Source organism: Castor canadensis, chromosome 8, assembly GCF_047511655.1.
Source record: "Castor canadensis chromosome 8, mCasCan1.hap1v2, whole genome shotgun sequence".
Taxonomy (NCBI): domain Eukaryota; kingdom Metazoa; phylum Chordata; class Mammalia; order Rodentia; family Castoridae; genus Castor; species Castor canadensis.
In genome coordinates this window covers 19,462,896-19,490,729 of record NC_133393.1, presented here as the reverse complement: position 1 = coordinate 19,490,729, position 27,834 = coordinate 19,462,896, and the positions used below count along the sequence as shown (strand labels likewise).

Sequence of the window (27,834 nt, the reverse complement as noted above, 5' to 3'; positions counted from 1 at the left end):
AGGGTCTTAAGCTTTTTTTTTTTTTTTTTTCAGGCCAGGGCTGGCCTCGAACTGGTATTCTCCTGAGTTGCCGGGATTAGACTGAGCCACCCGCGCCTGGCAGATAATTTTTTAAAGTTCAAACTCTACTAGAAACTGATCGTCAGAACTGATGTTATGTTCTTTCTTTTAGATTCCCTCGTTGTTTTACAGGACATGGACCCTACATAGATTCTCTTTTTTCAGTTTAAATATTTAACACAGAACACAACCAGCTTTCCAATCACTTGCTTCAACTTTGGTTCAACTTTGCTATGGCAAAAAACAAGAAACAAAAAAACACTTGAAACTCAAGGTTTGAGAAGTGTTTTGTTTATTTTCCTTTTTCCTGTGCCCAGTGCAATCCAGGAAAGGGGTTTCCGAACCAGGTGTTTCTAAGGATCTCGGGTAATTTTCCATTCGCCGCCCCCGTCCCGCAAAAGCGGGGGAGGGAAGGGGCCGTGTTTTCCAGCTAGCCCTGGGTCCCGGCGGCCAGGCCGAGCGGGGCGGGGCCTCCGCCCGGCGGGGGCGGTGCAAGGGCGGGGGCGGTGCGCCCCCGGCGGCCTTCCCGGCGTGCCCCGCGCGAAGGGGGACTCTTAATGTGAAGCGCCGGGTGACTCAGCCGCGTGGCCGCGCGGCCGGGGCGGGGGGCGCGCCGCTGCGGCACTACCGGTGTCCGCGGCGGCTGGTGGTGGCGCGGCCTGCGCGCGCCTCCCGAGCGGATTCCGGTCCCGAGGGCGGGAGCGCGACGAGGGGCGACAAGTAAGTGCCGGGCGCGGCCCGGGCGGTGCCTCTGGGCCGGGGGGCGTCTCCGCCGGATGCTGGCGGCCGCTCGGACCCTGGATCGGGGAGGTCACGGTGGCCTCGGCGCGAGGGGACGTCGGCCGGCGGTCGGGGGTGGCGTCGGGGAGGGCGCCTGAGGACCGCGGGGACCGCTCGTCCACCGAGCCCGGTCTTCCCGGGGATTAACCTGAATCCGAGAAAAATGTCGCTTTCGGGACTTCCTCCTAAGCCTGTCCCGAGCCCAGAGCGCGCCCACCCCGCTCGGGGTCTCCGTTTCCCGCGCCAGCCCGACCCCGAGTCAAACTGACGGCGTCCGCGCTGTCTGACGACTCCTCGACTGGGAATTGGAGGCTTTCTGAAAATTCCTGGGTTGGGCCGATTTGTTTATTTTATTTTTTTAATAAGATTCCAGCGAACAAGCTCACAAAATAAACAAGGCTTTAGATGAAGTGTTTAACCAAGTTAGGGAAATGCATTTCTACCGCCTTTGATTCGCTGTTAAATCATGATCTGCCTCTGCAACCTGGGAAATTGAGTTTTGGGGTTTTTTTAATGGTCTTCCAAAACAAAGTGTTAGAGTATCAGTTGATGTGGTGAGTCTTAAACCAGTTAGAGTATCAGTTGATGTGGTGAGTCTTAAACCAGACCCTCATCTTCAGCTCTCTCTCCCCCCAGAATAAAATCCTGGGCAGTAGTTGTCGAATGTAACTAGGTTGTGGTACCCGAGCACCACCCTAAGATTTGATTTTAGAGATGCGTGGCGGCCCCTGAGTCTGCATTTTAAGCAACGACCCCCTGCTAATGGAGATCCAGGGACCACACCTGAGAAATCACCATGGCCTGGGCTTTGTTTTTTTGGTTTTTGGGTTTTTTTTTTGAGGGGGGGTGGCGGTACTGGGGCTCATGCTTGGTAGGCAGACTTGAGTCACTCCGCCAGCCCTTTTTGTATCTTGAGAGTTTTAGAGATAGGGTCTCCCAAACTGTTTGCCCAGGTCTGACTTTGAACCTTGATCCACCAGAACTCTGCCTCCTGAGTAGCTAGGATTACAGGCCTAAGCCACCAGCACCGGGGTGGGGCTGGGAATTTTTTAAACTGCCGGACCCCCCTTGCCCTTTGTTGACTTAATCCTCCTCCTCTGACCCTAAGCAGCCCGGAAGCTCTGACTCTCCAGAGGGCAAGGCAGTGTAAAGATAGTGCTTTCTCCGACCCTTGACATCAGAGTAGGAAATGACTTCCTACATACCCTGTTAGGCCCCGATTCAGCTCTCCCTTTCCGTGTGGGAGCTGTCTCCAGGATCATCAGAGCTTAAGCAGTGCCATTAGGCCGAATCTCCCCGACCTGGCTCACTCAGTCTTCCTTCCCATAGAAGCAGGGCCATTCTTGATCTCGCATGCTGGTATACCAGGACCAGGACGACTACCATTCATGAGAGCTTTTAGTTCAGGGGACATTAATTCAGTCACCAAATATCTGGGTGATGCCTCTTTCCTGCATAGTACTGGAGTAGGTTGTTTTGGCTACAGTATGGCAGGTAGGGCTGGTGAGACAGAAATGAGGGCAGACACAGGCATGTTGGAGGTGAGGGTGGGTTTGGGTTTCTGACTTTTGCCTGTCATTGGAGTCTTGATGTCTGGTTTCTCATCTTTTTCTGTTCATTCACAAATGTCATACTTTTCCTTCATAGCCTGAGCTTCCCAAGTTTTGTGACTCCTTCCAGTGCCCCATCTGACCTTCCCACCATGCCTTAGCTAGAGTAAAAAGTGTAAGGGAAAGGTTGGAATATTGAATGGTTTTTAGTTGGAAGACCTACAGTCATGGAAACATGAGGCTTAGTGATAAAAGGGACCCTGTTAGAAACACTTGAGTGCGACCTCATCTGTCAGGTGAAGACTCAGAGATGAAATGGCAGGGTGAGGACTCTTAGCTCCTAGCCTAATGTTCTTCCCACTAAATCATCTCAAGAAAAATGCTTCAAAAATGGAAAAGGTCAAGAGAAGTTAAAAAGAGTCTTGTATGTGACACTGAAAGCAGTGTTACCTTACGTGGAAAATGGAGGTGGAAAGAACACAACCTAATCACCAGTCACGAAGAGTGCGAGCACTAAAACAAGGAAGGCTTGGAAGTTTGAGATAAGTAGTGACAAAATAAATAAAAATAGAGAGCCAGCAGATGGCTGTCTTGTAAACCCAAGAGAGGTTAGGAACTCAGTAGTTTTAAAGAGATTTAATTTAAAAAAAATTCAGTAAAGATTTAAATATTTTGGCGATTTTTGGAGATGATATGCTTGACAGTGTCCAGAATCTTTTGAAGTCAATTTAAGTACACTGTAGTCCTGAGCAAAGTTGATACTGTCTGTGATGAAATGTAAGGCCACCCCATTTCTAATCTGCTCTAATAGGTTTCTTAATGCCTTATGGGGAATAATAGGAAAGAAATTTGATGAAAGAGGGCCTTTTGACTTTTTTTGCTTAAAATCCTCAAATTAGACTTTTTTTTTTAATGTGTGTGGTACTGGGGCTTGAACTCAGGGCCTTCACCTCGAGCCACTCCACCAGCCATTTTTGTGAGGAGCTCTTTTGAGATAGGGTCTTACAAACTGTTTCCCTAGGCTGGCTTTGAACTTCGATCCTCCTGATCTCTGCCTCCTGAGTAGCTAGGATTACAGGCACCTTCTGCCTGTTGTATTGGGTTTTTTTGTTTTTCTCCTGTCTCCCCCACACCATTGTTGTTTTTTTTCCTGGAGGTATTTAGGCTTGAGCTCCCGGCCCTACCTTGTAGACAGGTACTCACCACTTGAGCCATGCTCTGAGCCCTTTTTGCTTTAATTTTTGCCATAGGGTCTTACTTTATGCCCAGGCAAGCTTGGACCTAGATCCTCCTATTTGTCCTTTCCTATGAAGTGGAGGATAACAGGCACACTCCACAGCATCAGCTGTTGGTTAAGATGGGATCTCACAAACATTTTACCTGGGCTAGTCTGGAACCACATCCTCCTGATTTCCATCTCCCGAGTAGCTAGGATTATAAATTTGAGGCACTGCGCATTTGTACCTGACAAATTTTAAGTTATTGGGAAATGCCGGCCACTATTACTTTTTTTAAAATACAGTTCATTTTGAGATCCTATTTTATTTAGATTTAGATTGGCCTTTCCACTGTTCAAAATACTAGAGGTTTTTGATAAGAATAGATTTAAAATGAACTTTCTCTCTTTTTCTTCTTAAAATAGTGGCGCCTTATTAATTTTGGACAGCTTGGGAGTCTGTGGATTTGTGCCCACAGGATTTGTTTCTAGTGGTCTCCACTGCTAGCAACAGCTTCGTGGAGGGAGGCTGGGAGGTCCTGCTGGGAGGTCTTTAGAATGAAAAGGCCAGCACGCCACACCACGTGGACACCACTGTTGAGACCGCATAGCCATCCAAGACAGCTTCCTCGTGTTTATGCCACCTCTCTTTTTTTCCTTGTTTTCTTTTTTTTGTTGGGTGAAGGAGGGTGAAGTTTGGTTTTTGTAATTAGAGCTCAGCATTAGTTTTTTCAGGCTGTGAAAATGAAGGCTCACATTTGGTGGCTTGGAGGAGGGAAGTGAACTCCTCACGGTTCTGGTTCTGGCAGGATGACGTCCAAGATCACTTGTCCCCAGGGTTGGTTTCTTCTGAAGCCCCTCCCCTTGGCTTCTATGCAGCTGTCTTCCCCGAGGTCTTCACAGGGTCAGCCCTCTGTGCGTCTGTGTCCCCATCTCTTCTTAGAAAGGTACTGTGGCTAGGCGCTGGTGGCCACGTCTGCAGTACTGGCTACCCGGGAGGCTGAGATAGGGAAGTCAAAGTTCACGGACAGCCCAGGCTAATAGTTCGAGGGACCCTGTCCCAAAGTAACCGGAGCAAGGCCCAACACCCGTGGCTTACGCTTGTAATCCCAACTACCCAGGAGGTAGAGATCAGGAGGATTGGGATTTGAAGCCAGCCCGGGCAAACAGTTTGAGAGACCCCATCTTGAGAAAGCCCATCACAGAGAAAGGCCTGGCGGAGGGCTCAGGCGGTACGAGCAGATTCAGGCTGCCTAGCAGATTCAGGGATTGAACCCCAGGGCCTTGCACGTGGTAGGCAAGCGCTCTACCACCGAGCTGCACCCCTAAGCCCTGGTTTTGGGTGTGTTTTATTTTGAGGCTGTGTCTCACTGCGTAGCTTCCTGCCTCAGCCTCCCAAATGCTGGAATTACAGGTGCGGACCACCACTACTTTCTGCCCTTGTTTCTTTGCTTATATATACTTTGGGACTAATAAGCTGTTTTACTACTTTGTTGAGAAGGATGTGTTGGCCGTTGGTTTTCATGGTCTGGGGTTTGAACTCAGGGCTCTATCACTCGAGCCATTCCTCCAGCCCTGTTCTTTTCTTTTTTGGGGGAGGGGTAGCAAAGGTAGAAAAATTTATTAAGTGAAAAGACAAAGCTCCCCTGGGAGAGCGAGGGACCCTATTCTTTTCTAATGCACGCTTTAAAGCTATACATTCCCCCCTGTTCTGTCTGTCTTTAGCCTGACTTATCAAGTTCTGATACAGAGTATTTTAATTGTCATTCAGTTCAAAATTCTGTCCACAGCCTATTGGGGTTACTTTTTTGTGTCCAGAGTTATTCAGAGGGCTGGTGGAGTGGTTTCAGTGGTAAGAGCGCCTGCCTAGCAAGTGTGAAAACAAAAACGACAACAAAACAGCTAATTCAGAATGTGTTGCTTAATTTTCCAACTTTGGGGGATCTTCTTTTAGTAACTTTTTTTTTTTTTTTTTTTTTTTTTTGGTGGGATTGGGATTTGAACCCAGGGCTTTGTGCTGGCAAAGCAGTCACTCTGCCACTTGAGCCCACCCCCCATCCAGGATATTCTTTCTTGGTACTGATTTCTAACAGACTCCAGAGAACATAACTGTGGTTTGAATCCTTGCAGCTGCATTCAGCCTATATTGCTAGAGCAGGTCATGGTCAACCTGACCCAAGTTTTCAAGTACTCTGAAAAAACCAATACTTTGTAATTGTTGGATGCAAATTAGGTTAAACTTATAAATTTTGTTATTCGAATTTTTTATATCAGGAGCAGGCAGACTGCTGCTCAATGCTCGTTTTTATACAGTGCCATGAGAACACAGGCACTTATTTATAAATTGTCTATGGCTGCTTTTGTACTAGAATAGAATGATCCACAGACTTAAAATATGTACTGTCTGGCTCCTTACTGGAAGAGTTTGGCACACTTTTTTTGTGGGGGGGGCCAGTACTGGGGTTTGAACTCAGGGCCTCACACTTAACTAGGCAGGTGCCACCTGAGCCAGTCTGCAGCCCTTTTTTATGGTGGTTTGTTTCAAGATAGGGTCTCACAAACTATTTGCCCGGACTGGTCTCAAACCATGATCCTTCTGATCTCTGCCTCTTAGGTAGCTAGGATTACAGGTGTAGCCACTGGTGCCCAGCTGCCACTCTTGTTCTAAATGTTTACTTCCAGGTCCCCTGCTGCAAAAGCGGGTACTTGTTGAGACCCTTCCTGTTTGGCAGGCATATTCAGTGTCTGGCTCCTGGTAAACTGACAAAGTCTCTCCTGAACTCACCCATGGCAGCTGCTTCTAAACTGACAGCTGGCTGATTGCCCTTCTCTATCCGCCAGTCTTCCGCGGGACGCAGACCCAGTAGCGAATGCCCGTGTGCCTGGGTCCGCAAACATACATACTTATTGCAAGGATTTGGCTTATTTGTCTTGGGAATTGGCAATCTGAACTCTGCAAGGCAGGTTGCCATCAGGAGGGGCAGCCACAGTCACAGTTGGGATTTCTTCATCTCCAGAAGCTGCAGCTCTGCCCTTAACGCCTTTCAACTGTTGCATCAGGTCCATTCACGTTCTTTCTGATAATCTTCCTTACTAAAGTGATTACAGACTTTCAAATGTCTTCACTCTTCACGGTAACACCTGGATTAGTGTTGGAATGACAGAACTCTGGCCTAGCCACGGTGACACATAAGCCCGACCATCACGCCTTCTCCAGGAACTGGCTGCCTTCCTAGCTTGCTGATGCCTTAGCAGATTGGTTTTTTTTTTTACTAGATTTCCTGATTGCTCTGATGGAGGTTTAGTCTCATTAACTAGAAGTACAAGTCCCAGTGTTGTGGAAAAACGTCATAAGACATTTCTAGTGTTTATAGAAAGTCAGCGATTGTGTGTTATTTAGCGGACTTCCATTCCTGTCCCCAGTGGAGCTGTAGAGAGGCAAAACCATGTTTCCTGTTCTCTGTTCACGACGGCCAGCACTTCTGTAACCAAATAATCATTTGTTTATTTATTTATTTATTTTGGTGACACTGGGGTTTGAACTCTGGGCCTCATACTTGCTAGGCAGGTGCTCTTACTGCTTAAGTCACCGTGCCAGCCCTTTTTTTGGCGGGTTTTTTAGAGATAGGGTCTCCTGAACTATTTCCCTGGGCACGAACCACGATCCTCCTGATCTCTGGCCTCCCAAGTAGCTAGGATTACAGGCGTGAGCCACCGGCTCCCGACTCCAAATGATAATTCTTCATTTCATATTTTAACATTTTAAAAATTAGAATGCCAAGTGTCTCAGGACCAGCGTGTGTATGTTGCATTATCTACGTTGTCCCCATTCTTGCTAAGAGTCATTGAGGTACTGCTTGGCACTGGTCCTTTACTAGATGATTTTTCTTTTCTTTTTTTTTTTTGTGGGACTGGGATTTGAACTCAGGGCTTTGTGCTTGCAAAGTAGGTGCTCTGCTGCTTGAGCCACACCTGCAGTTCATCATGCAGGGATTGAATTGTCTTCAGAATTTTCCAGATGTTAGTTCTCTCACTGCAGAAACTGATTGGTGGATATGTGCCCTAAAACCTTTCAGCTGTTTTCTTGTCATAAGAACACTTAGTTCTTTTCTGTGGAGTTGCCTACTGTGTTGACTAATGCATTTTTAGTTTGTAGTTGCACTCCTTTCAGGATGTTATTGCTAATGATACACCCCTGGGATTTTCTAGAAGTTTGTCCTTAAGTTCTCCTTAACAGCCTGTGTATGTCTTCCTGTAGAGCGTTGTGGGTAAGAGCTAGCAGAAGGCATGTGTCCTGGACACCAGGCACCATGTCTTTTCTCAGGAGGCATGAGCTTTGCTTGGTCTGTTATGTGTCTTGACTTAGTTAGAATGACCTTTAGCAGTTAAATCCAATGAAAAGATGAAGCACCTGCCTGGGAATCTCATCTACCTACTTGGTAGATGTTAAGTTGAAAGAACTGCGTAAGATCTGAATTTAACTCAGATGATACAATTCAGTCCCCATCTAGAGGTGACACAATTGTTTAAGCAGAAAAGTGTGCCCATCATTGGCACAGAAAGGCATATGTACCTGCCTTAGACCCAGCCCCAAGGCGCCTAGCACAGGCATAAAGTGAGGCAGACCTATCCTGAGCGGTGGCACGGCACGGTGGTAAGCAGTCTCCAAGGCCAGAGCCTGGGTGTGAGGCCTGGGTGTGAGCCCTGCCTTTACTGCTTACTGGCTGTGTGACTGTGGAACCTTCCTTAATCTCCTTTCTCAGTCTCTTCATCTGAAAATGGGGGTAATGGCAGCACCTGCCTTGTAAAGTTGTTAAAAAGGTCTGGTGGAGTGGCTTAAGGTATAGGCCCTGTGTTCAAGCTCCAGCACTGGAGGAAAAAAATAGAAAGAAAGAAAGGTGTACTTGATGTCATAGTGAGGAAAGGCACTGTAGCAGGGAGTTGGCATGTCCAGTGGAGGAGACAGGGAACTTTATCCAAGGAGATGCCACCTTTGCTGCTGTCCCAGTGCCTCTCTCTGCCCCGCCCCCCCAAATCAGCCTGTCCAGAGCGAATCCTAACAGTTACTTCTACTCTCCTCTCCTGCCTCTCTTCTCTCATTACATTTTCTTCCAGGATAAAAATGAACAGAAGTAGTCCTAGCCTCAGATCACTGTGGAGTTTCTGCCTTGCAGAAAGTTGGGCAGTTCTTTTGCCTTAAGTTCCATTTGTTGGCTATTAAAGTAGCTTCATGACACCTCTCATAGGTATTTGCACCCTTCCTTCCTTTGCTGTTTGCTGTTGGGTCAGTTCGTGTGTGTGCATGGACCTTCGTGGAGTATTGGGATAATAACCCTTTGCAGTCTGTTATAAAACTGTATTGGGATAATAACCCTTTGCAGTCTGTTATAAAACTGCTGTAAGCCTGTGCCTGGCTTTGTTCACAGGGTCTGTACTGCCTGTTTCTGTTGCTGTGTCCAAGGCTGGGTACTCTGTGGAAACAAGCTTATGTACCTTTCAGTGTGGAAGCTGACATAATGATCAGGGGACCCCATGGCTTTAGCCTCTGGTGAGGCCTCCGAGGCTGCATTGCACAGGAGGCAAACAGGAAGGGGACAGGCTGCATGCAGAAAGGACCACTGGCGTGGGTCACACTCAAGTTTTAGCAGCTCGCTCTCTCAGGTTAACCACATTAATCCCTTCCCAGGGCAGCACCCCCTAAGGACCTAAGGACCTCCCTGTGGCCTTACCTCTTGGAGGTCCCACCACTTCTCAGTGTCACACAGAGGATCACATTTCCAGCACTCAAACCATATCTAAGACATAGCAGGACCCTTTGTCATACAGAAGTTTAAAAAATGTTTCAGAGTCAGATTGATCTTTTCTCTTTTAGCTTTTGGGTTTTGGGCCATGATTAAAAAGGCCTCCCATCTGTGAAGTGAAAGTTTATACTGGCTCAGTCATTCCCAAATATTAACAGAATGCGTTAAAACTCATGTTTCCCAGCTCCTCCCCAGACTCTCTGGGGAATGGCGCCCAGTCACTTTTGGTTTTTGGTGGGATTTGGATTTGAACTCAGGGCTTCACATTTGCAAAGAAGGTGCTCCACCACTTGAACCACACCTCCAGCCCCCCAGTGATTTTTTTTCTTGTGGTGCTGGGGATTGAGCCTAGGGCCTTGTTTGTGCCAGGCCTCTAGCACTGAGCTACTCCCCCACTCCCACTCCTACCCCTCTAGAATATGATTTTAATAAGCTCCTGTAGGTGATTCTGTGACTCTGCTTATCAGCTACATGTGGGAACCACTGGACAAAAGAATCGCTAAGGTCTCTTCTGATGCTAAAATAGCACTTTTCTGAATTGTGTAACTCTTACTATCTCAGCAGCTAGACTGTAAGCTCTTTGAAGGCAGACAAGATGGATACTGCCCTTCTCATGGCTTTCAACTCATTGAGTCCTTCCTGCCTCACACCTTAACAATTCCAGTAACCTGTCATGACTATCTATAGCTATCTATAGCTGTATTTATCTTCCTTTTTTTTGGCAGTACTGGGGGGTTGAACTCAGGGCCTCATGCTTGGCTAGGCCACACTGCCAGCTCTTTGCTTTAGTTATTTTTGAGCTAGGGTCTCCCTTTATGTCAGGGTGGGCCTGGGCCGTGACCCTCTTCTTTATACTTCCCTGAGTTGCTGGGATGGCAAACTTGAGCTACTGGTGCCCCAGCTGACTGTATTTATCTAAAGCAGTATTTTGAAGTTGACACTTCTCTATGCAAAATCTTTGGCTACAAAATAAAAATTAAATTAATAAAAACATTTGCTGGAGGAGTGGCTCAAGCAATAAGAGCGCCTGCCCAGCAAGCATGAAGCCCTGAGTTCAAACACCAGTACTGCCAAAAAAATAAATAAACAAAACAAAACTTTGGCTATAAGACAAAACCCTAACTCTATTCTACGTTGTAATTCAAGGGCTGTTACAAACTGGCCCATTTGATTTTCCACTTTACTTCCACCAAGGCAGTTGTGTATAGCCATCTAAACTAATCTGTGTGTTGTACAACTCCCAAGACAGTGGGCAAATGATGTTCCTTGGAATTGTGTGATATGATGGTGACCCCATTTCTCCCACCCTTTCATTAATCCCTCGCTGCAGCCTGATTGGTTGGTTGGTTTGTTCCATGCTCTCTCTCTCTTTTTCATATAGTAATAAAAGCCTTACTCATTCTTGCTTTCCTACCTGTTTTATGACATTCACCTTGTCTAAAAAGCCCTTTTAACTTTTTCTTTATCAAAATTCTGCCTATTGACAGCTATATATATATTGGAATATTGTGCAGCCATAAAAAAGAATGAAGAGTAAGCAAGGTGTGGTAGCATGTGCTTAGAACCTCATGTCAGCACAGGCGGTTGAGGTGGGAGAATGGTGAGTTTGAAGTTAGCCTGAGCTATGTAGTGAGGCCCTGTCTCCAAAGAAAAGAAAAAAGGCACTGCTTTGCTTGGCCCCATGATCTTACTGGTTATTTTTATTTGTTTATTTATTTATTTATAGACAGGGTCTCTAAAGTGAGTAAGATCTCTATGAGCTCTTATGAAGTGATTTCATAAGGTTACATGAAAATAACAAGGTACAGAAGACTGGCCACAGTATTCTATGTTTTGTGTATGGAAAAAGAAAATAAATATGTATTTTTAAAAAGTGCATATGAACAGACGCATGCTTATTACTACAAAGGGAAGCTTTAAGCATAAACTAATGAATCTGGTGCTGTGGCTTGAGTGCCTGTGTTTGAACTTAACCTTTAACCCCACAGTGCTGGGATTAAGAGGTCCTGAGGCCATTAGGCTAGTCTCCCCTCATGGGTGAGATTAGTGGCTTGTACAGTGGGACTGGAGGGAACGAGGTAGCCCTTCTGCACCTTCCACCATGTGAGGACACCTAGCTGGCACCATCTGAGGAACAGGCCCTCACCAGTCACCCAGGCTGATGGTGTCTTAGTCTTGACTCAGTCTCAGACTCCAGAACTGTGAGAAGATACATCTGTTCTTTATACATTACCCACTCTCAGGTATGTTGTTATAGCAGCAAAGTGGACTCAGCTGGTTATCTGTAGGGACTAATTGGAAATAGAGTGGAGGGGAAAGGACAGGGAGAGAAAATCCTCTGAGCCTTCCTTTTTTGTGTGATTTCAACATTTTAAACTTTTGAACCATGTAAATCTTTTACGTATTCAAACACTGATTTACAAATTATGAAAATATGCTATAATTGAGTATAAGGAAAAATGAATTCAACTTACAGAACACACAAAGAAATAAAATAACTTCTCATTGTCCTTGTTGACTGCAAATTCTCAGTGGGAGATACTTTAAGGACAGAAAGAACACCTCAGATACGAGACCTAGTAGACTTCGTCAGCATGGTCCATCCAGAAACTAGCATGAACTGAGGTTCTAACGAGGGAGAGGGAGAGGGGTACACTAATACAAGGGAGAGCTGTGGTGTCGACTTTGAATGATAAACACTAGTGTTGACTGATGGTTTTTTAAAAGTCCCAGCTTTATCACTCACATGACTTAGAGGCAGTGACACCCAACAACAATGGTGACAGTTACTGCTCAGAGAGCTCCCCAAAAAAGGGCTGCAGTACAAGTTTGCTTTGCTTTGCTTTTTTGGTGACAGCGGGACTTGGCCCAGAGCTCCCCGCTCACAAGGCAGGCTCTCCCGCTTGAGCTGCACCTCCACGCAAGTTTGCGTCTTCTGTGCTGAGGACCCAAGGCAGGGTCTTGTGCTTGCAAGGCAAGTGCTCTACCATGGAAGCTGCACCCACAACCCTCGTTTTAAAAAAAGATCAGGTGACTTTTCCTTTCTCCTACTGCACTAGGATCACGATGGGTTTTAATTTTCTGGTGCTTAGTTGTTGCACCATGCACATGGAACTTTAAAAAACATTGATTTTCTTTAGGTGAGTGTTTGGACTCTTCCCCGTTGCTGTTTGCGATTGCAAGCGCCACCACTGTAGAGTGGATCTTGTCTGTTTCCAGAGTCAGGGAGTGCGCGACACTCATTTATAACAGAGCTTAAAACCACTCCCGAGCCTCAAGGTTGTCAGTCTTGTAGTGATTCAGTTAAAAACTTTAGTAAACCAGCCCAGTCCTCTGAACAAGAACTCACAGAATGTGTAAGATGCTCCTCTCCTGAGAACAAGAAAGCGCTCGGTTGTCGAGTTTGGCGTCCATGCCATGGGTATCGTCGGCAACCGGCTTCTGAGTTCTCAACCGTGCCGATTCCTGTCTTCCAGGATTCCTCTGCTCCGGATTCAGGGCCTGAGGATGAATGGTCACCGGGGCAGTGACGGCGACAGGTTGCTGCGGCCGGAGGCCAACCGTCTGGTGGACGATAGCTTAGCTGCAGCACCAGAGAAAGAGACAAGGGGCCTGGCCGTGCCCGGGCTTCACCCTCTCCCTTACCCGCTGGTGCCCAGGAGCGAAGGTACACTGGTTTGCTCTGAACTTAATCCGGGGGGCTTTCTGCCACTTGAGCAGGCACGAACGGGGCCAAAGATCGGCTTGATCGCCGCGGCCGGCATGTGGCCATCAGGCTGACGCGGTGTGGTGTGAGACGGCCAGCCACAAGTTTGGAGTCGGAAGACAGTTCCCATTCTAGCCCTGCTACCTGTACGTAGGCATGGAGGAGAGCTTGAATCTTGCCGAGTCTGCTCTCAGGGTCATTCTTCTCACAAGGCTAGCGGGATGTGAACGCTCTTGGTAAACTGTTGGGTTCTGCTCTTCTGCTCAGTTTTTTTTGTTTGTTTTTGGTGGAACTGAGTTTGAAATCAGGGCTTTGAGCTTGCAAAGCAGGTGCTCTGCCACTTGAGCTGCACCTCCAGCCCCTTAAACTTCTTTTTTTTAGTAACAAAATTTCTAAATAATCCTAATTTTTTAAAAGTTAATACGTGCTTTCTAGGAAACAGAAGAACACAAGAAGCCAAAACAGTCATTCACAGTCACAAGAGGTTCAGCGAACGTGTCCTTCTAACTCCTGCATGTTTTATACTCAGCATTTTTTTTCCTTGCAGCACTAGGGTTTGAATTTAGGGCCTCCTACTTGCTAGGCAGGCACTCTATCACTTGAGCCACTCCTCCGGCTTTGTTTTGTATTGGGTATTTTCGAGATAGGGTCTCTCAAACCATTTGCCCAGGGTGGCTTTGAACCACGATCCTCCTGATTTCTGCCTCCTGAGGAGCTAGGATTACAGGCATGAGCCACTGGCACCCAGCTCAACATCTTATTTTATGTGATTAAAATTATATAGTATGTGCCTTGCTTTTTCACACATGGTGAATATTTACCAATTCAAAATCCTAGAGTGACACAAGCATTTGATAATCAAGAGTATGTGCTATGTGAACCCAGTCTTTAGGAAATGAAAAAAATCTAATCCTGCCTTTGTTGGGGATAAAATCTTCAGAGAAGACAACAGTGGCAATGGGTGTTTAAGGTATCAGCAGAATCATGATTAAAATACTACATCCCCTCATAGCTCAATTTAAAATAAGACATGAGGCAACAAAAGATACCGTGAACAAAGCATAGGAGCTGCTGGTGCCTTTAGGCTTGCTGTTTGTTCCCCCTGTGCCAACCCAGCAAGCAGGTCCTGATGCACTCTGACAGTTCCATGGCCAATGCATCTTTCCTGTCAGAACAAAAAGAGGCTTGCAGATTCGCTAATTCCCTAGCTCTTCTTTTTGTTGTACTTTTATAATTAGACATAGCGCCTAGCATTTTTTGAGCACACATTATATGAATTTTACTCAATGCATTCTTTAGGTCAGAGAGAGCAAACTATGCTCAAATCTGGCTGCTGCCTGTTTTTTTTAAGAAGTTTTATGGCCAGGTGCAAGCAGCTTACGCCTGTAATCCTAGCTACTCAGGAGGCAGAGATCAGGAGGATCAAGATTTAAAGCCAGCCCCAGGTAAATAGTGAGACCCTATCTCGAAAAAACCCCTCACAATAAAGGGCTGGTGGGATGGCTCAAGTGGTAGAGCCCCTGCCTAGCAAGCATGAGACCTTGAGTTCAAACCCCAGTACCACCAAAAAAGAAAATGAAAAATGTTACAGAAACAACCTTCCCATCCATTTGCCTGTTTGTTTCCATATAGTCTATGGCTGTTCTGTTATGCAGCAGACATGTCAACCTGCAAAGCCTAAAAACAATGACTTTGTGGCTCCTTAGAGAACGTTTGTCCATCCTGTTCTAGATGAATCTTCACAACCAAGCTTTAGAAAGCTTAGGTGACTTTTAGGTTCACACTGCAGGAAGCAGGTGTCTGGGATTTGGATCTGTCTTTCTGCCCAGGCTGTAATATGCCAGAAGCTTGTGAGGCACCCTAGGTGCTGGAAGTGGATTTGTGCACAGTCTTTTCTCCTGGCTCCTTTAAGCAGCGTGGAAGCTGAGGTGTCTACCTTGCGGTCAGGAATCAACCCAATTTAATGGCTTCCTTAGGGGTGAAATCAAACTTTCTAAAGAACTGGATTAGTGATCCAGGTACCGACTTCACTTTCAACGGCGGCACTCCCGGCATGAAAGTCTGTCCTAGTGACGGGCGTGTTTCTTGGGGCAGGCTAGCCTGTGTGCTGCCCCGAGCCTTAGCTCTTGCTTACGCAAACAAGACCACAGTGCGCGTGTTCAGAAGCCTACATGTGAACTCTGGGTAGGTTTTTGGTTTAGATTTTAGGTTCTTTTTATCTGCAAACAAATTAACAACTTATTTGGTTATCAGTACAGGAAATTAGTCTTTCCTAGAGATTGTGGGCAGTAATCATGTTTATGAATAACTGTATACTTTTCTTTTGGTGGGGCTGGAGTTTGAACTCAGAACTTTGTGCTTGCAAATCAGGTGTTCTATTGCTTGAGCCATGCCTCCAGTCCAAACTTGCCCAGACTAGATGATAGGACGTTCTGTGTGTTTAAAATTTTTCATTGAAACAGGTTCTGTCCAGAAGCGGGCTGGGAGAGGGGTGTATTTACTCACAATGTATACACATGTGAGCAAATATAAAAAACTCTTAAAAAAAAAAAACTTTTTATGTGAATAAATGAATAAAAACTTTTTAATACTTTTTTACATTAAAAATGTATCTAGTAATATATTAGGAGACTGCCTATTTAAAAGAATGATCTGGTAACATTTTTGTACATGCTGTGATTGTCTTCAGGATACATGAATTCGGAGTTCACATGTTCTGTTGTAAGCCTGTTTGGTGTCATGGCATGTTGTACATTTTCAAGTACTTTCTCATGCTTGTTTTTCTTTTTTTGGTGGAACTGGGGTTTGAACTCAGGGCCTCATGCTTGCTAGGCAGGCGTTCTACTACTTAACCATTTCACCAGCCCTGTTTTGTGTTGGGTATTTTTGAAATAGGGTCTTGCAGATTATTTGCCTGCCTCGAACCCTGTTCCTCCTGATCGATGCCCCCTGAATAGCTAGGATTACAGGCGTGAGCTACCAGTGCCCAGCTACTTTCTCTTTATTTCAGTTGGTAATCAAACAATGCTGTGAAATAGATGAAGTGAACATTATTGTCCTCATTTTGCAGATGATAAGACAGTTTTAGAAAAAATAAATAATTTAAACAGCTTTTTGGACAAAAATGAGATTCCATGGATGACTCCTAATGCCTTTCCTGCTGAGAGCAAGGCCTGCCTGTTGAAAAAAACGTAGGCGATGTTGGGAGTCTGATGGACGTTAGTGAAATGCATTTCTGTGACTTTCTAGGAAAAGTGGTGCATTAGATAACTGTACTCATCCTTTGTGCAAACAAAATTTAATGTGAAAATTGATAGTTTTAGCACACAGCAGTAGCAGGTTCCTTCAGTAAAACCCAGGAGAAAGATGTGTATTTTTTAGAAACAGAAGTGAGCCACCCTGGGACTTCAGGAAGACTGGCAGGGGACTGCTTGGTTGTAAGCCAGCTCTGCTGTCAATGTCCACTGTAATTTTAAAGTGTGGTATTTCTGCCTTCACTCCCTGCGATTCCCACCCTGAGGGAAGGACGCTCAGGGAGATCCAGCGTTAGTCTTTGTCTTGCTTCGTTTGACTTGCTCTAGGCACAAATTTAGCCTGTGAACCCCTGAAAGTTAGGGGGTTGTTTTTTGCAGTGTTGCTTTAAAGAAAGTCGGGCTTAGCTTTCCTCCTGCAGCTTTTGCTCTTGAGTCACTTGGTTGGTTTGTGTGATCCTTCAGACGCTGCCCTTGACTTTGCCTCTCAGCCAGCAAGTCTTCAGTTTCCTCACGCAATGCAGCTTTCCGAGGACATCAAAGGCTCTTGTTTCCCAGGCGGGAGTAAACGCAGCCACGAGCCCTTTATTGCTCCAGAAAGATTTGGAAACAGCAGCGTGGGCTTCAGCAGTAACTCTCACTCCCCAGCCCCGGAGAAAGTGACGCTTCTCGTAGATGGCACACGGTTCGTTGTGAATCCACAGATTTTCACTGCTCACCCGGACACCATGCTGGGAAGGTAACTGATGTGATTTCCTGACACGTTCACTGTTCTCTAGGAACAGAAATGCGTGCCGTTTAGCCTGCGTTAGGTGGGAAATGAAGTTTCTATGTTTATGCCCTGTGAAAAAGACAGCAAGCTGCTAAAAGCCCATGTGTGGATTCCTGGGGGCGGGGGTTGCATTTGCAAAGCCAGTGCTGGGGTGCCTCCCCCAGGGAGTAGAGTCTGATGGAACCTTGGGACATGGGAAATGTCCCACTGAATCTCATCCTTATTTCTGTAAACGCCCTGGAAGGTAAGCTGCCTGAGCTGCACAGGTCAGAAATGCTGAAATGAGGGGAGCCCCAGTTTGTGTTTTTTTAATTTTTTTTCTTCTAAGAGAAACCAGAATCAGAGAAATGCTGCACGTGACAAAGAGCAAAGAAGTTACTCTACTGAAGGGCATTTTGCCCACCATCTCTTGCCCGTTGTTGCCCGTTGTCTTGACAGTAGTGCTGTGGCCCATTTTCTAATACCACCATTACCATTCAGGATTTTTGAAACGAATCCTGTTTTTCATGTTGCACTCTGTGCTGCTCCTTCTCACTGTCACCATGTCCTCTCACCATCTGCCCCCAGGACTGGGGTTAGAGCTGAGAGAGTGGAGAGAACCTGCAACTGGGGTGTGCATGCTCTTGGACCTGGCCCCAGGAAGTAGGAGTCCTTTTTCTGGCCAGCTATAGGCAGTAATGTGAGGAAGAGGGCTTTTGGGAAATAATAACAATGATGCCAGGCATGGTATTGAATACCTGTAATCCCAGCATTTGGGAGGCTGAGGCAGGAGGGTTGGGTTTTGTTTTTGTTTTTGTTTTGCTTTGTTTTTTTGGCTGGGACTGGGGTTTTACCTCTGGGCTTTAAGCTGACGCTCTACTGCTTGAGCTACACCTCCAGTCCACTTTGCTCTGTTTACTTTGGAGATGGGGGTCTCTCAGACTACTTGCTGGACTGATCTCAACCCTTATCCTACCGATCTCAGCTTCCTCAGTAGCTAGGATTACAGGTGTGAGCACTTGGTTAGGGTTGGCTGTTTGAAGTCAGCCTGGATTATGCTGTGAAACCCTGTCTCAAAAAACAACAATAAATAAATAAATATGCTAGCATGAGTGTAGATTTGACTTGGGGAATTTTTATGTACTTAAAAGTAGATTTTGTTTAAAAATCTAACCTCACACAGAACTTGGAACTAATTTGAACTGAACTAGAAATCAGAATGGATTGTACTTATTTGCTGAATTGTAGGCTAAATGAAATCCAGTTATTCAAATATGTGTATATTTGAACACACAGATTCACAGTGAGCCATTTTAAACTAGAAACTAAGCCTGTCGTTTTCGAACATGAGTTAAGATGAAAGTAGAACATTAGAGCTGGGTGTGGTGGCACAATCTGTAATCCCAGCACTTGGGAGGCTGAGGTGGGAGAGTTGTAGTTTGAGGCTTGGACTACACAGCGAGACTGTCTCAAAAAAAACTGAAGAACACGGAAGCCCTTTCCAGATTGGCTCCTGTTTGCAGTATCTAGGTGCTGCCGCCTCCCCAAAACTGTCCCTCCCTGCTGACCTGCTCAGAGCATTGCCTCTGGAAGGGCACATGGTTCTTGGTTCTTTTTACCTAGGGATGGGGAGGCTGGTTCTGAGTGGGCCAGGGTCATCCTGTGAGTTACTAGGGCTGTTCTGCCTCATGCTCCCTGTCCCGTTCCTACCTGTATACTCACACCTGGCCGGTGAGCTGACAGGTGTGGGCCATGGGGCCTAAGAATGGATCAGAGCAAAACCATGCCACTGGTACTAGGTGAACAACCCTGAGCCCAAGCCCTACTGATGACAGATGGAGGAGGGCTACATCACATTGTTCACTGTTCTGGTTCATAGCTCTCAGCTAGGCTTTGGAATGTTCCAGAAAAGCCTTGGCGTTCTCGGAGCTACCTTTATCAGGGTAGAGTTCCTACGTGGTGCAGTGATCGGAAAGCCTGTGGTAGGAAGTCATTTTGGACTTCTGAGAAGCAGCCGTTCAGGTCAGAGGACACCAGCCAAGCTTCCAGCAGGCCACAGACAAATGGCAGCGTGCCCACTGGGAGTCATGCTCAGACTGCACAGAAAGAGACCACGTGCCAGGCCTTTGTGCTGTCGTCCCATTCCAAGACTCCCCCTGAAGGTCTGGGTCAGTTGGCTGGAGGGATCTGAGAGACCACAGGACGGGGAGCAGTGCAGAAGAGCAAGCCCTCCTCCCTTGCCCTGTGACTTCTGAGTTCGTGCCGAGAGCAGGTTGCCACTGAAACGTGTCAAACTGCTCAGGAGCCGAACACCTGCCCTCCCTTTCTGCTCGACCTGAAAGTGCCATGCACTTGGGTTGCACAAGGGTGCTTTTTCCAGACTCCGTGGTTACGATGCACCAGGCAAGGGGAAGCACTCACACAGCAGCTGTAGTGCAGATCGCCTTATTAGAGTAGAGGACAGCATTGGAACAGAGGAGGGGAAGGAACAGGAAGTGGGGAAGGTTGGGGGCAGAGAAGCTGTCTTCCTGAGCTGTCAGTACACAGTGGTCATAGGCCACATGGGCCACGGGAGGTGAAAGGCGGCCTTGCATCCTTCAGAGTTTCCAAGGCTCTTCCTGCCTTTGCTGCCAGGGAGCTCACTGCAGATGAACCTTGACGACCTGCTGCTTGATGCTTAAAGCTTCGCCCTCTTCTTTTCCTGCCTGAAGGGAATATCTAAGATTTTGGTTCATCTTCTAGGAGTTAAGCTTCCCCTGTGAGACTGGGGTGGCGAATTCTAGATGGGCTGAAAAGGACTCCAGCAGACTCCTGCTGGAGACGGTGACATTGCGCCTGGGTGTTTTTCAGGATGTTCGGACCGGGAAGAGAGTACAACTTCACGCGGCCCAACGAGAAGGGGGAGTACGAGATTGCCGAGGGCATCAGTGCGACTGTATTTCGCACAGTGCTGGTGTGTAGCAGCTTCTGTTTACTTACTTTGTTTTCCTTTTATTTTGTTTTGCTGGTACTGGGCTTTGAACTGAGGGCCTCGTGCTAGCTAGGCAGGTGCTGCACCACTTGAGCCACACACTTTGCCCTCTTTGCCTTGGCTTATTTGGGATGGGGTCTCTCAGTTTCGGCTAGGCCAGTCTGGACTCCAGTCCTCCTACTTCTGTGTTTATAGCTGGGATAAAGGTTTGAGCACTGTGCCCAGCATTTTGTTGAGATAGGGTCTCATTAACGTTTTGCCTGGGCTGGCCTCAAACTGTGATCCTCCCAATCTGTGTCTCCGGAGTAACTGGGATTATAGCTATGAGCCACTAAGCCCAGCCTTGTTACGTGTGTTTGTTTATTTATCTTTCCATTCTCTTCCCCAGGGGCATGCATGATTATGTGTTGTGCCTTTAAGAGGTCCCACCTACCATGTTAGTGACTTCTGGGTCTCTGGCTTCCGTTGTTGCTTACGTAAGCTTGGTCAGTTGTCAGGTTCTGCTGACGTGCCAGGATAGCCAGGACCCACTTTGCCATCAAATGCGTCAAGCAGTGTGGCGATGGCACAGAGATCATCACTTTAGAAGAACGAGGGGCAAGCTGGGTTGAACAGTTTTTGACCCATTCTTTACCTGCATCTCTTCTTCCTAATTTGCTCGCAGGATTACTACAAAACTGGCATCATCAATTGTCCAGATGGCATCTCTATCCCTGACCTCAGAGACACGTGTGATTACCTCTGCATTAACTTTGACTTCAACACTGTCCGCTGTCAGGATCTGAGTAAGTGCAGGTGCAGCTGCCGGGTTTCCTCTGGGCTTAGAACAGGAGCTCAGCAGCAGAGGCTCCTACTCCATCCCTTCTCCTGCCCCGGGCTGGCAGCAGCTGGAGTGCACAGGGAAATCAGGTGGGGCTTCAGAATCCAGCTTGACCAGGAGGTCAGCAGGGGAGCTCTTCCAAGACTCTTGGGTGGGACCTTGGTGTCAACTTTAACAAAAAGGATAGTAACTGCACATGAGAGGCTCGTTAGTGAAGTCAGACAGCGAAAATTGCCAGTTCTCACCTTCTTATTAACTTAGTTTTTGCTTGGTGAGTTATGATGTGAACCTGCTTGAAATTATAACAATTAACCCTGAAAGATGGGCGCTAACTCTGAGGAGACTCCAGACTTGGTGCTCTTACCAGTAGGAACCTAGGCCTCCTGAATTATTTACAAAGTTACTCCTCAAAGTTCATAATGCACTCCCTGCTGTTTGAAACAAGGCCTCTGGAATCACGATTTCTCTACTGGTTCTACTGTGCACTTAGAGTAAGTCCTTTGGCGTCCCCAGATGTGGTACTGCACCTCTGTGACATCACGTGTCACAAGTCCAGCACATGTTCACATGAGGTTCTGTGAAGGTTTCCCCCAACGATGGTTCCTCTGCTGGAGGATTAATGTTTGGACTGACATTGTGTGTCATTGAACAGAATGGTCAGGGATTAGTAAACATGAGTGAATTAGGGCCGGGGTTGGGGGGGGAGGGGGGGGCGACAACGACATTGTTCAAATCAGCTTAATTACTACCTTGGAGCAGGAACCAGTCTGCCCCTTCCCTGGTATCCTCTTCAGGGATATCAGCTGTGACTGCAGTCCTCTCCACATAGACAGAAGCGTGTTCAGCTACGTCTTCTCTCTGCAGGTGCTTTGCTGCACGAACTGTCTAACGACGGCGCTCACAAGCGGTTCGATCACTACCTCGAAGAACTCATTCTGCCCATCATGGTCGGCTGCGCCAAGAAAGGGGAGCGGGAATGCCACATAGTTGTGCTGACCGATGAGGATTCGGTGGACTGGGATGAAGACCACCCCCCACCCATGGGGGAGGAATATTCTCAAAGTAGGACCATCATGCCGGTGTAGACATTTTCAGAACGCAACACCCTGCCCAGAGCAGCGGGGAGACCGTGGCGCCAGTGCAGACCCTCTGCCAAGTGCCTGCCAAGCGCGCTCACTCGGGGGAACGCCTGGCCATGCAGGTCTCACCTCCATCGAGGGTGTCTCCTGTCCCTGGTGTCAGGACTGCCGATACTGAGGGCACAGACTAAATGAAGCTGTCGTTTCCTCTTGTTTCATTTCACTTCTAAATATTTTAGAGTTGGCAATAAATCAAAATGTGAAAGTATAAAAGGACATATTTAAAAGTCTTGCCGCAACCCTGCCCGTCTGCCTACATTTCCTCCTCAGTTTCTTTTGTGTCCTTCCAAGTACGTTCAGAATACATCCATAATCAAATACTTATTTTCCCTCTGCTTTTCAAGTGACGCCATATTACAGTTTTACATCATGCCCTACATAAAAAGCTCCATGCTTTTTTATGGCTGCATGGTATCCCTTTGCACTGATGTCCCGTCACTGGATCAGTCAGTGCTGTTGTAGGACATGCTTTTTCTTGGTGGGGCTAGAGTTTGAGTTCAGGGTGTCACATTTGCTGGGCAGATGCTCTGAGCCTTGCCTCCAGTACTGCCGTTGAATATTCACACTATAAATTGTAGGGCTGGGGACTGAGTTCAAACTCCAGTACCACCAAAAAAACATTTTTTTTAATAATTTAAACTATAAATTGTAAATAGTGAATGATGACTATCTCTTTAAATATGATCTTTTTACATAAGTATAAGTGTGTGTGTTCCTAGAAATGGAAGGTCCAAAGCTTGTGCTTCTATACTTTTGATAGATGTTGCCAGATTCTTCCCCATAAAGGTGGTACAATTGACACAAAGCAGTGTGTGGCGGGCTTGTTTCCTGCCACCTTACAGTACTGGCGTGTTTAAAACTTACTGAGCTGGCCAAGCAGCTCATGTGATAAGAGTACCCACCTAGCAAGCATGAGGCCCTGAGTTCAAACCCCAGGACCGCCAAAAGAAAATAAATAAGTAACCAGAGCAAAGTTGCCTGGAGGTGTGGCTCAGGTAGTAGAGTACCTGCTTTGTGAGTGTGAAGCCCTGAGTTCAAACCCAGTTCCTGGCAGAGGTTGCACAAACACATTTGTCAAAACTCATCAAACGACTGGGGTGGGGCTCAGGGGTAGAGCACTTGCTTAGCACGTGCAAGACCCTGGGTTCCACTCCTAGCACACAGACACCCAAACAAAATCCATCAAACTATGCACTAAGACGGGGCACGGTATTGTTTGGAAACGTCTCCATAAAGTTAAGCTTAAAAACACCCTGGGACTGGCGGTATGGCTTAAGTGGTAGAGAGCCTGCTTTGGGAGTGCAAAGCCCCAAGTTAAAACCGCACCAAAAACAAAAGGCAGAAATCTTTTTTTGCCATTCCTTAATAGATTTTAAAAAAAAAATTAGCATCTTATAATTGGCATGACTTTAATTTGCATTCCTTATTTCATGAGTTTTTAAACATCTTTTTAATTACTTTTTAACATTCAATCTTTGACCCTTCTGGATCCTTTTGGCACTGGCAGTCAGCACATCTTTTGTGGTTTGTTTCTGTTAGCTTATCTCCTTCCTCTTAACTCAGAGCTTCACTCCATGACTAACCTCAGATTTTGTTTTGTTTTGGTTTTTTCAGTTCTTTACAGCTCCAAGCTGTACAGATTCTTCAAGTATATTGAGAATCGAGATGTTGCTAAAACAGTGTTAAAGGAACGAGGCCTGAAAAACATTCGCATCGGAATTGAAGGTAAAAACATCCCAGTCATGACTCAGGTTACGGACTGTGAATAGGGTGGGTCTGTGGCCACAGCTCTGACCTGAAAACCCAACTTCCAGAGGGGCCGGAGTGCAGGCATCCGTGAAAGCTGCATCTCTGCACTGCAAGGAGTCCTCATTTTGTTTCTCTTTATTCTCGTTTCTGCAGTTCACTTGTTTCCAGTTGAAAATGCTTTGAAGCAGCCTCAGAAATAGGTTTGGGTTTTTACTCCTGGATACAGAGCAGGGGGGCAAGGAACCTGGTGTGTGGTGGGGCTTCTGGGCTCACCAAGCAGGAGGACCATTCAGCCAGTAGTATTTTTTTTTTTAATTATTTATTTTTGCATTTTTGGGGTTTGAACTCAGGGCCTACAACTTGAGCCACTCCAGCCCTTTCTTTGGTTGGGTTTTTTTGAGATAGGGTCTTGTGAACTGTTTGCCCAGGCTGGCTTTGATCCACGATCCTCCTGATCTCTACCTCTTGGGTAGCTGGGATTACAGGTGTGAGCCACCAGTGCCTGATGAATTAGTTGCTTCTAAGGACAAAGTTCTGCTAACCTGAGGGTAAAAGGCGTAGATCAGGAACTTCTCACTTCCCATGTAGGTTCTCTTGCTGTCTTCAGATTTGGGAGGAAGAAAATAATGACACCAGAGTGAGCAGTTTGTCAGAATCTTGAGAACAATCCTTTTCTCTGTTTCAGGTTACCCTACCTGTAAAGAAAAAATTAAGAGAAGACCTGGTGGCCGGTCTGAAGTTATCTATAATTATGTGCAACGGCCCTTTATCCAGATGTCATGGGAAAAGGAGGAAGGAAAGAGTCGCCATGTGGATTTCCAGTGTGTCCGGAGCAAATCGCTCACTAACCTGGTAGCTGCTGGGGAGGACATTTGGGAGGACCAGGAGGCACTCATGCACCACCCGCCCCAGGTGGACGAACTTGACCGGCTAAACGCTCCCCTTTCTCAGATGGCTTCCAGCGACGCTCAGGATTAGGGCCAGTTGTGGGTCCGCCCTCATGTAGCTCTGTGTGGGGCTCTCCCGCCAGGCCGCCCCATATTCCCTGTGCTTTGTCCTCCCCATAATTAACACGTCCTTTTCAGGAAGTCTGTGCCTCTGCTAGGGGTTGAAGAAGCACTTTGGTGATGGAGCTAACAGCTTTGCAGTAGCCCTGGTAACTTGAAAATTTGGGGTCTGGTGCTGTTCACTGAGTCTTTGCAGAACTGCAGAAGCAGGAAAGGAAGTTAAAGACTCCTGTCACCTCACATTTAGGAAAGCAGTTCTTTCCTTTATAATCAGAGGGTGGTGTTTTTTTTATACCAGGCAAATTGCTTAGTAGCAAAGGGACCAAACGTAAAGGGAGGCAATCTCTAGCTGTAAAAACAGGCCCTGGTGACTCACTGGAGGTGAATGACACCATTCCTGGGGCCTCTGCACCCACACTGCAGCTAGGAAGAGCTAGGCCTGCCTTCAAAATGTCCGGCAGGAAAGTTCTAAGAGCTTACATTCAATTTTATTTCTCATGAATGCAAAGCGCAATCTAACACCATGCAAGACAGGCGGTTTGGCAGGAGAACGACCTCGGTGTTTGTGAAAAGTTTTTAGCTTCAAGGTTTGTAACCCTCAACAAATCGATGGTTCACTTGGACAGAAACTCACAACTCAAGTGGAAGAACTTCTCTCAGTCAGACCAGTGGGATCCTGGCATGGAGGTCTTGGTGCCCTCAGGCAGCACATTGCTGTAGGTGTGGCCGGGAGACCAGAGGGAATGGCTTCGAGGCTCTCAAGATGAGGACAAGAATTTCTCACAAGTGCTCAGTGTCTTAACAGAGTCATTGGAGCTCCAGGGAGAAAGCACTTGGGGTGCATTGGGTAGGAGACGCCACCTGCACAAGCTCTGTCCCAGTACCTGTTCTTGTTATACCATGCAATCTGGGTTATCAGTACATTGCAGTTTTTGAAATTGCCTATTGACTGCTCACACACTGGGTAATAAAATGATACTAATGCCATCTTCAAAGGAGAGGCGAGGTGAAGGGAGCTGGGTCTGGGCCCCCGTGATCTTGTTTGATGTCAGCTCTTTGAGCAGTGTGGGGTAGGTGACAAGCCAGGTCACTCCCCAGCCTGCACTTCTCTCACACTTCCTTGCTTACTAGCAGCACAGCTAAAATTTAGAGTTCAGAGCCAGACAGATGGGTTTGGGATTATCTCCCATTTTCTGGTGGAAACTGACCTAGTCCCCAGGCCTGGGCATTGACCCGTCACAGACAGCAAGCACATAGTTTTCTTCAAATGCCTTGAGGACAGAACATGACTTTTGTCGTTTTGTGTGTTTGCGGTGCTGGGGGCAGCACCCAGGCCTTGCTCATGGCAGCAAGTGCTCTACCACTGAGCTACACCCAGCCCTCAAACTACTGGTTTTCCTAAATTCCATCCCCATAAGGTACTGGAGGCAAGCTACTTAGTTCCACCTCACAACTGCTCTAGTCACAGTCCCCCAGAACTCAAGTCAGGTGTTCAAAACCCCTCTCCCCAGGCTTGGAGAACAGGAGTGTTCTAAGCAAGCATGTCCTCTGGGTGACCAGCATCCCAGTAGAAACCCACAGGTTAAACTGAGCCATCTTCACCTAGTTTTTCTGATGATCATTGGCGTCTATTTGCAAGGCAGATGACCAGGGTTAATTTAAGGTTAAGGTTAGGGTTAATTGTAATAAATTAACATTTCTGCAAAAGTGATTGGTGCATATTGGGGTCTGGTTTGGCCTTGACCTCGGTACCGTAGTCATGCCCACTAGCAGTGAGCGGTCCAGATCATCGCTGGTGCTCCTTTGTGGTTCTTTGGACTTCATGGTATTACAAAGAAAATGTAAGACACTGTCCGTGTACTAGCGACTTGCGTAACTGCTGTTACATCGATGTCTTATGTATTGTTAACATCTAAGTGTGTATGTGACAGCCAATGATTTAAAACTGGTTGGTTCTAATGTGCTTTTGGCCCCAACCTATGGGGTTTGAGTGAGTGAAAGTCTGGAGGTTAATCCGCCAGTCTCGCCAGGTTACCCAGCAATGGGAAAACGAGACCGCAGGTTTCTTCTGGAAGAGAGGTTTCCTCTACACCCCAAGCCCTGCCCAGACCTCAGCATCGCCACGCCTATCCTGTTCCCAGGGCCAGGATGCCTCGATGGCAGGACCTCCCAAGGCAGGCAGGAACGGTGCTGGGTTGTGGTCGTCCCCCTCAGAGTCAGGTACTGGCCACATAATCCAGAGGTATTTCTCCCTAAGAAAAAGGTGCAATGCAGGTGTGTTTCTTCTAAGTGCCTAAATAAGTAAGCCAGGCTGTAGGTCTACAGGAACATTTCCCTAAGAAGTTGTTTTACCCAGAGTATCTTAGGGCATCTTAGCAAGCCAAGATGAACCTGAACTTGAGGTTTCAGATCCTGAGTTTGTGTCTGCATCATTTCTTGTAATGTCAGAAACATTTGCCACAGAGGAGCTGGAGAGAGCGAGGAGGCAGGTGTGAAGTCATATCAGATTATATCATGGTTTCTCGAAGTAGAAGAAAGGTTTTGAAGGAATGACAGCAAAAAGGGTAAGGAAGATAGAAGGATCTAGATTTGCTGCACAGAATGCAAAAGCCAACAGGACAGTGACAGCCGATCAGGTCTAGAAAACACTGGATAAGCTCCAAGGAAGACGTGCTTGCAAAGTGTTCCAAAGGCTCTGTCTTTAAATCAACATTCAGAACACAGGCTTTAACTTCAAACGCCATAATACAGTGCGGAAATTTTTTTTAAAAAAATCAAGGGTTTTTAGTAATATATTCAATGCCTCTTCTTGCCATCATTTTGAAACATAAGATGGGCATAGTGAGCTCAGAAAATAAGCCTGCCGCCTTCCTGAGACAAGGCTGCATTTGTGTTCTGGTTAGACTCTTGGAGGTTTTGCCTCTTTTCTTTGTATTTCTTTTAACGTTGCACTTGTTCACCTACCAGTGTTTACGACATCCTATATTTGGGAAGCTTTTTCTATAATAAAATATTATCATTTGTGTGACTGTA

The 27,834-nt window shown here is 46.7% G+C and overlaps 1 protein-coding gene across 5 annotated transcripts; it reads left to right on the top strand.

Moving 5' to 3' along the window:
• Positions 1–655: 655 nt before the first annotated feature.
• Positions 656–27,834, top strand: Kctd20 (potassium channel tetramerization domain containing 20). Of its 5 annotated transcripts, XM_074082324.1 has the most exons (9): positions 656–780; positions 12,884–13,074; positions 16,830–17,103; positions 19,966–20,068; positions 20,751–20,871; positions 21,771–21,968; positions 23,660–23,770; positions 23,948–23,994; positions 24,480–24,615. In XM_074082324.1, exons 2-8 carry the CDS (start codon positions 12,915–12,917, stop codon positions 23,992–23,994), a joined length of 1,014 nt encoding a protein of 337 aa, XP_073938425.1. In that variant the 5' UTR covers positions 656–780; positions 12,884–12,914; the 3' UTR covers positions 24,480–24,615. The 5 variants fall into 5 exon arrangements, with proteins under 5 accessions (XP_073938425.1, XP_020035163.1, XP_020035162.1 ...); XM_020179574.2 differs by lacking the exon at positions 23,948–23,994 and having other exon boundaries at positions 16,923–17,103; positions 24,480–27,834; XM_020179573.2 differs by lacking the exon at positions 23,948–23,994 and having other exon boundaries at positions 24,480–27,834.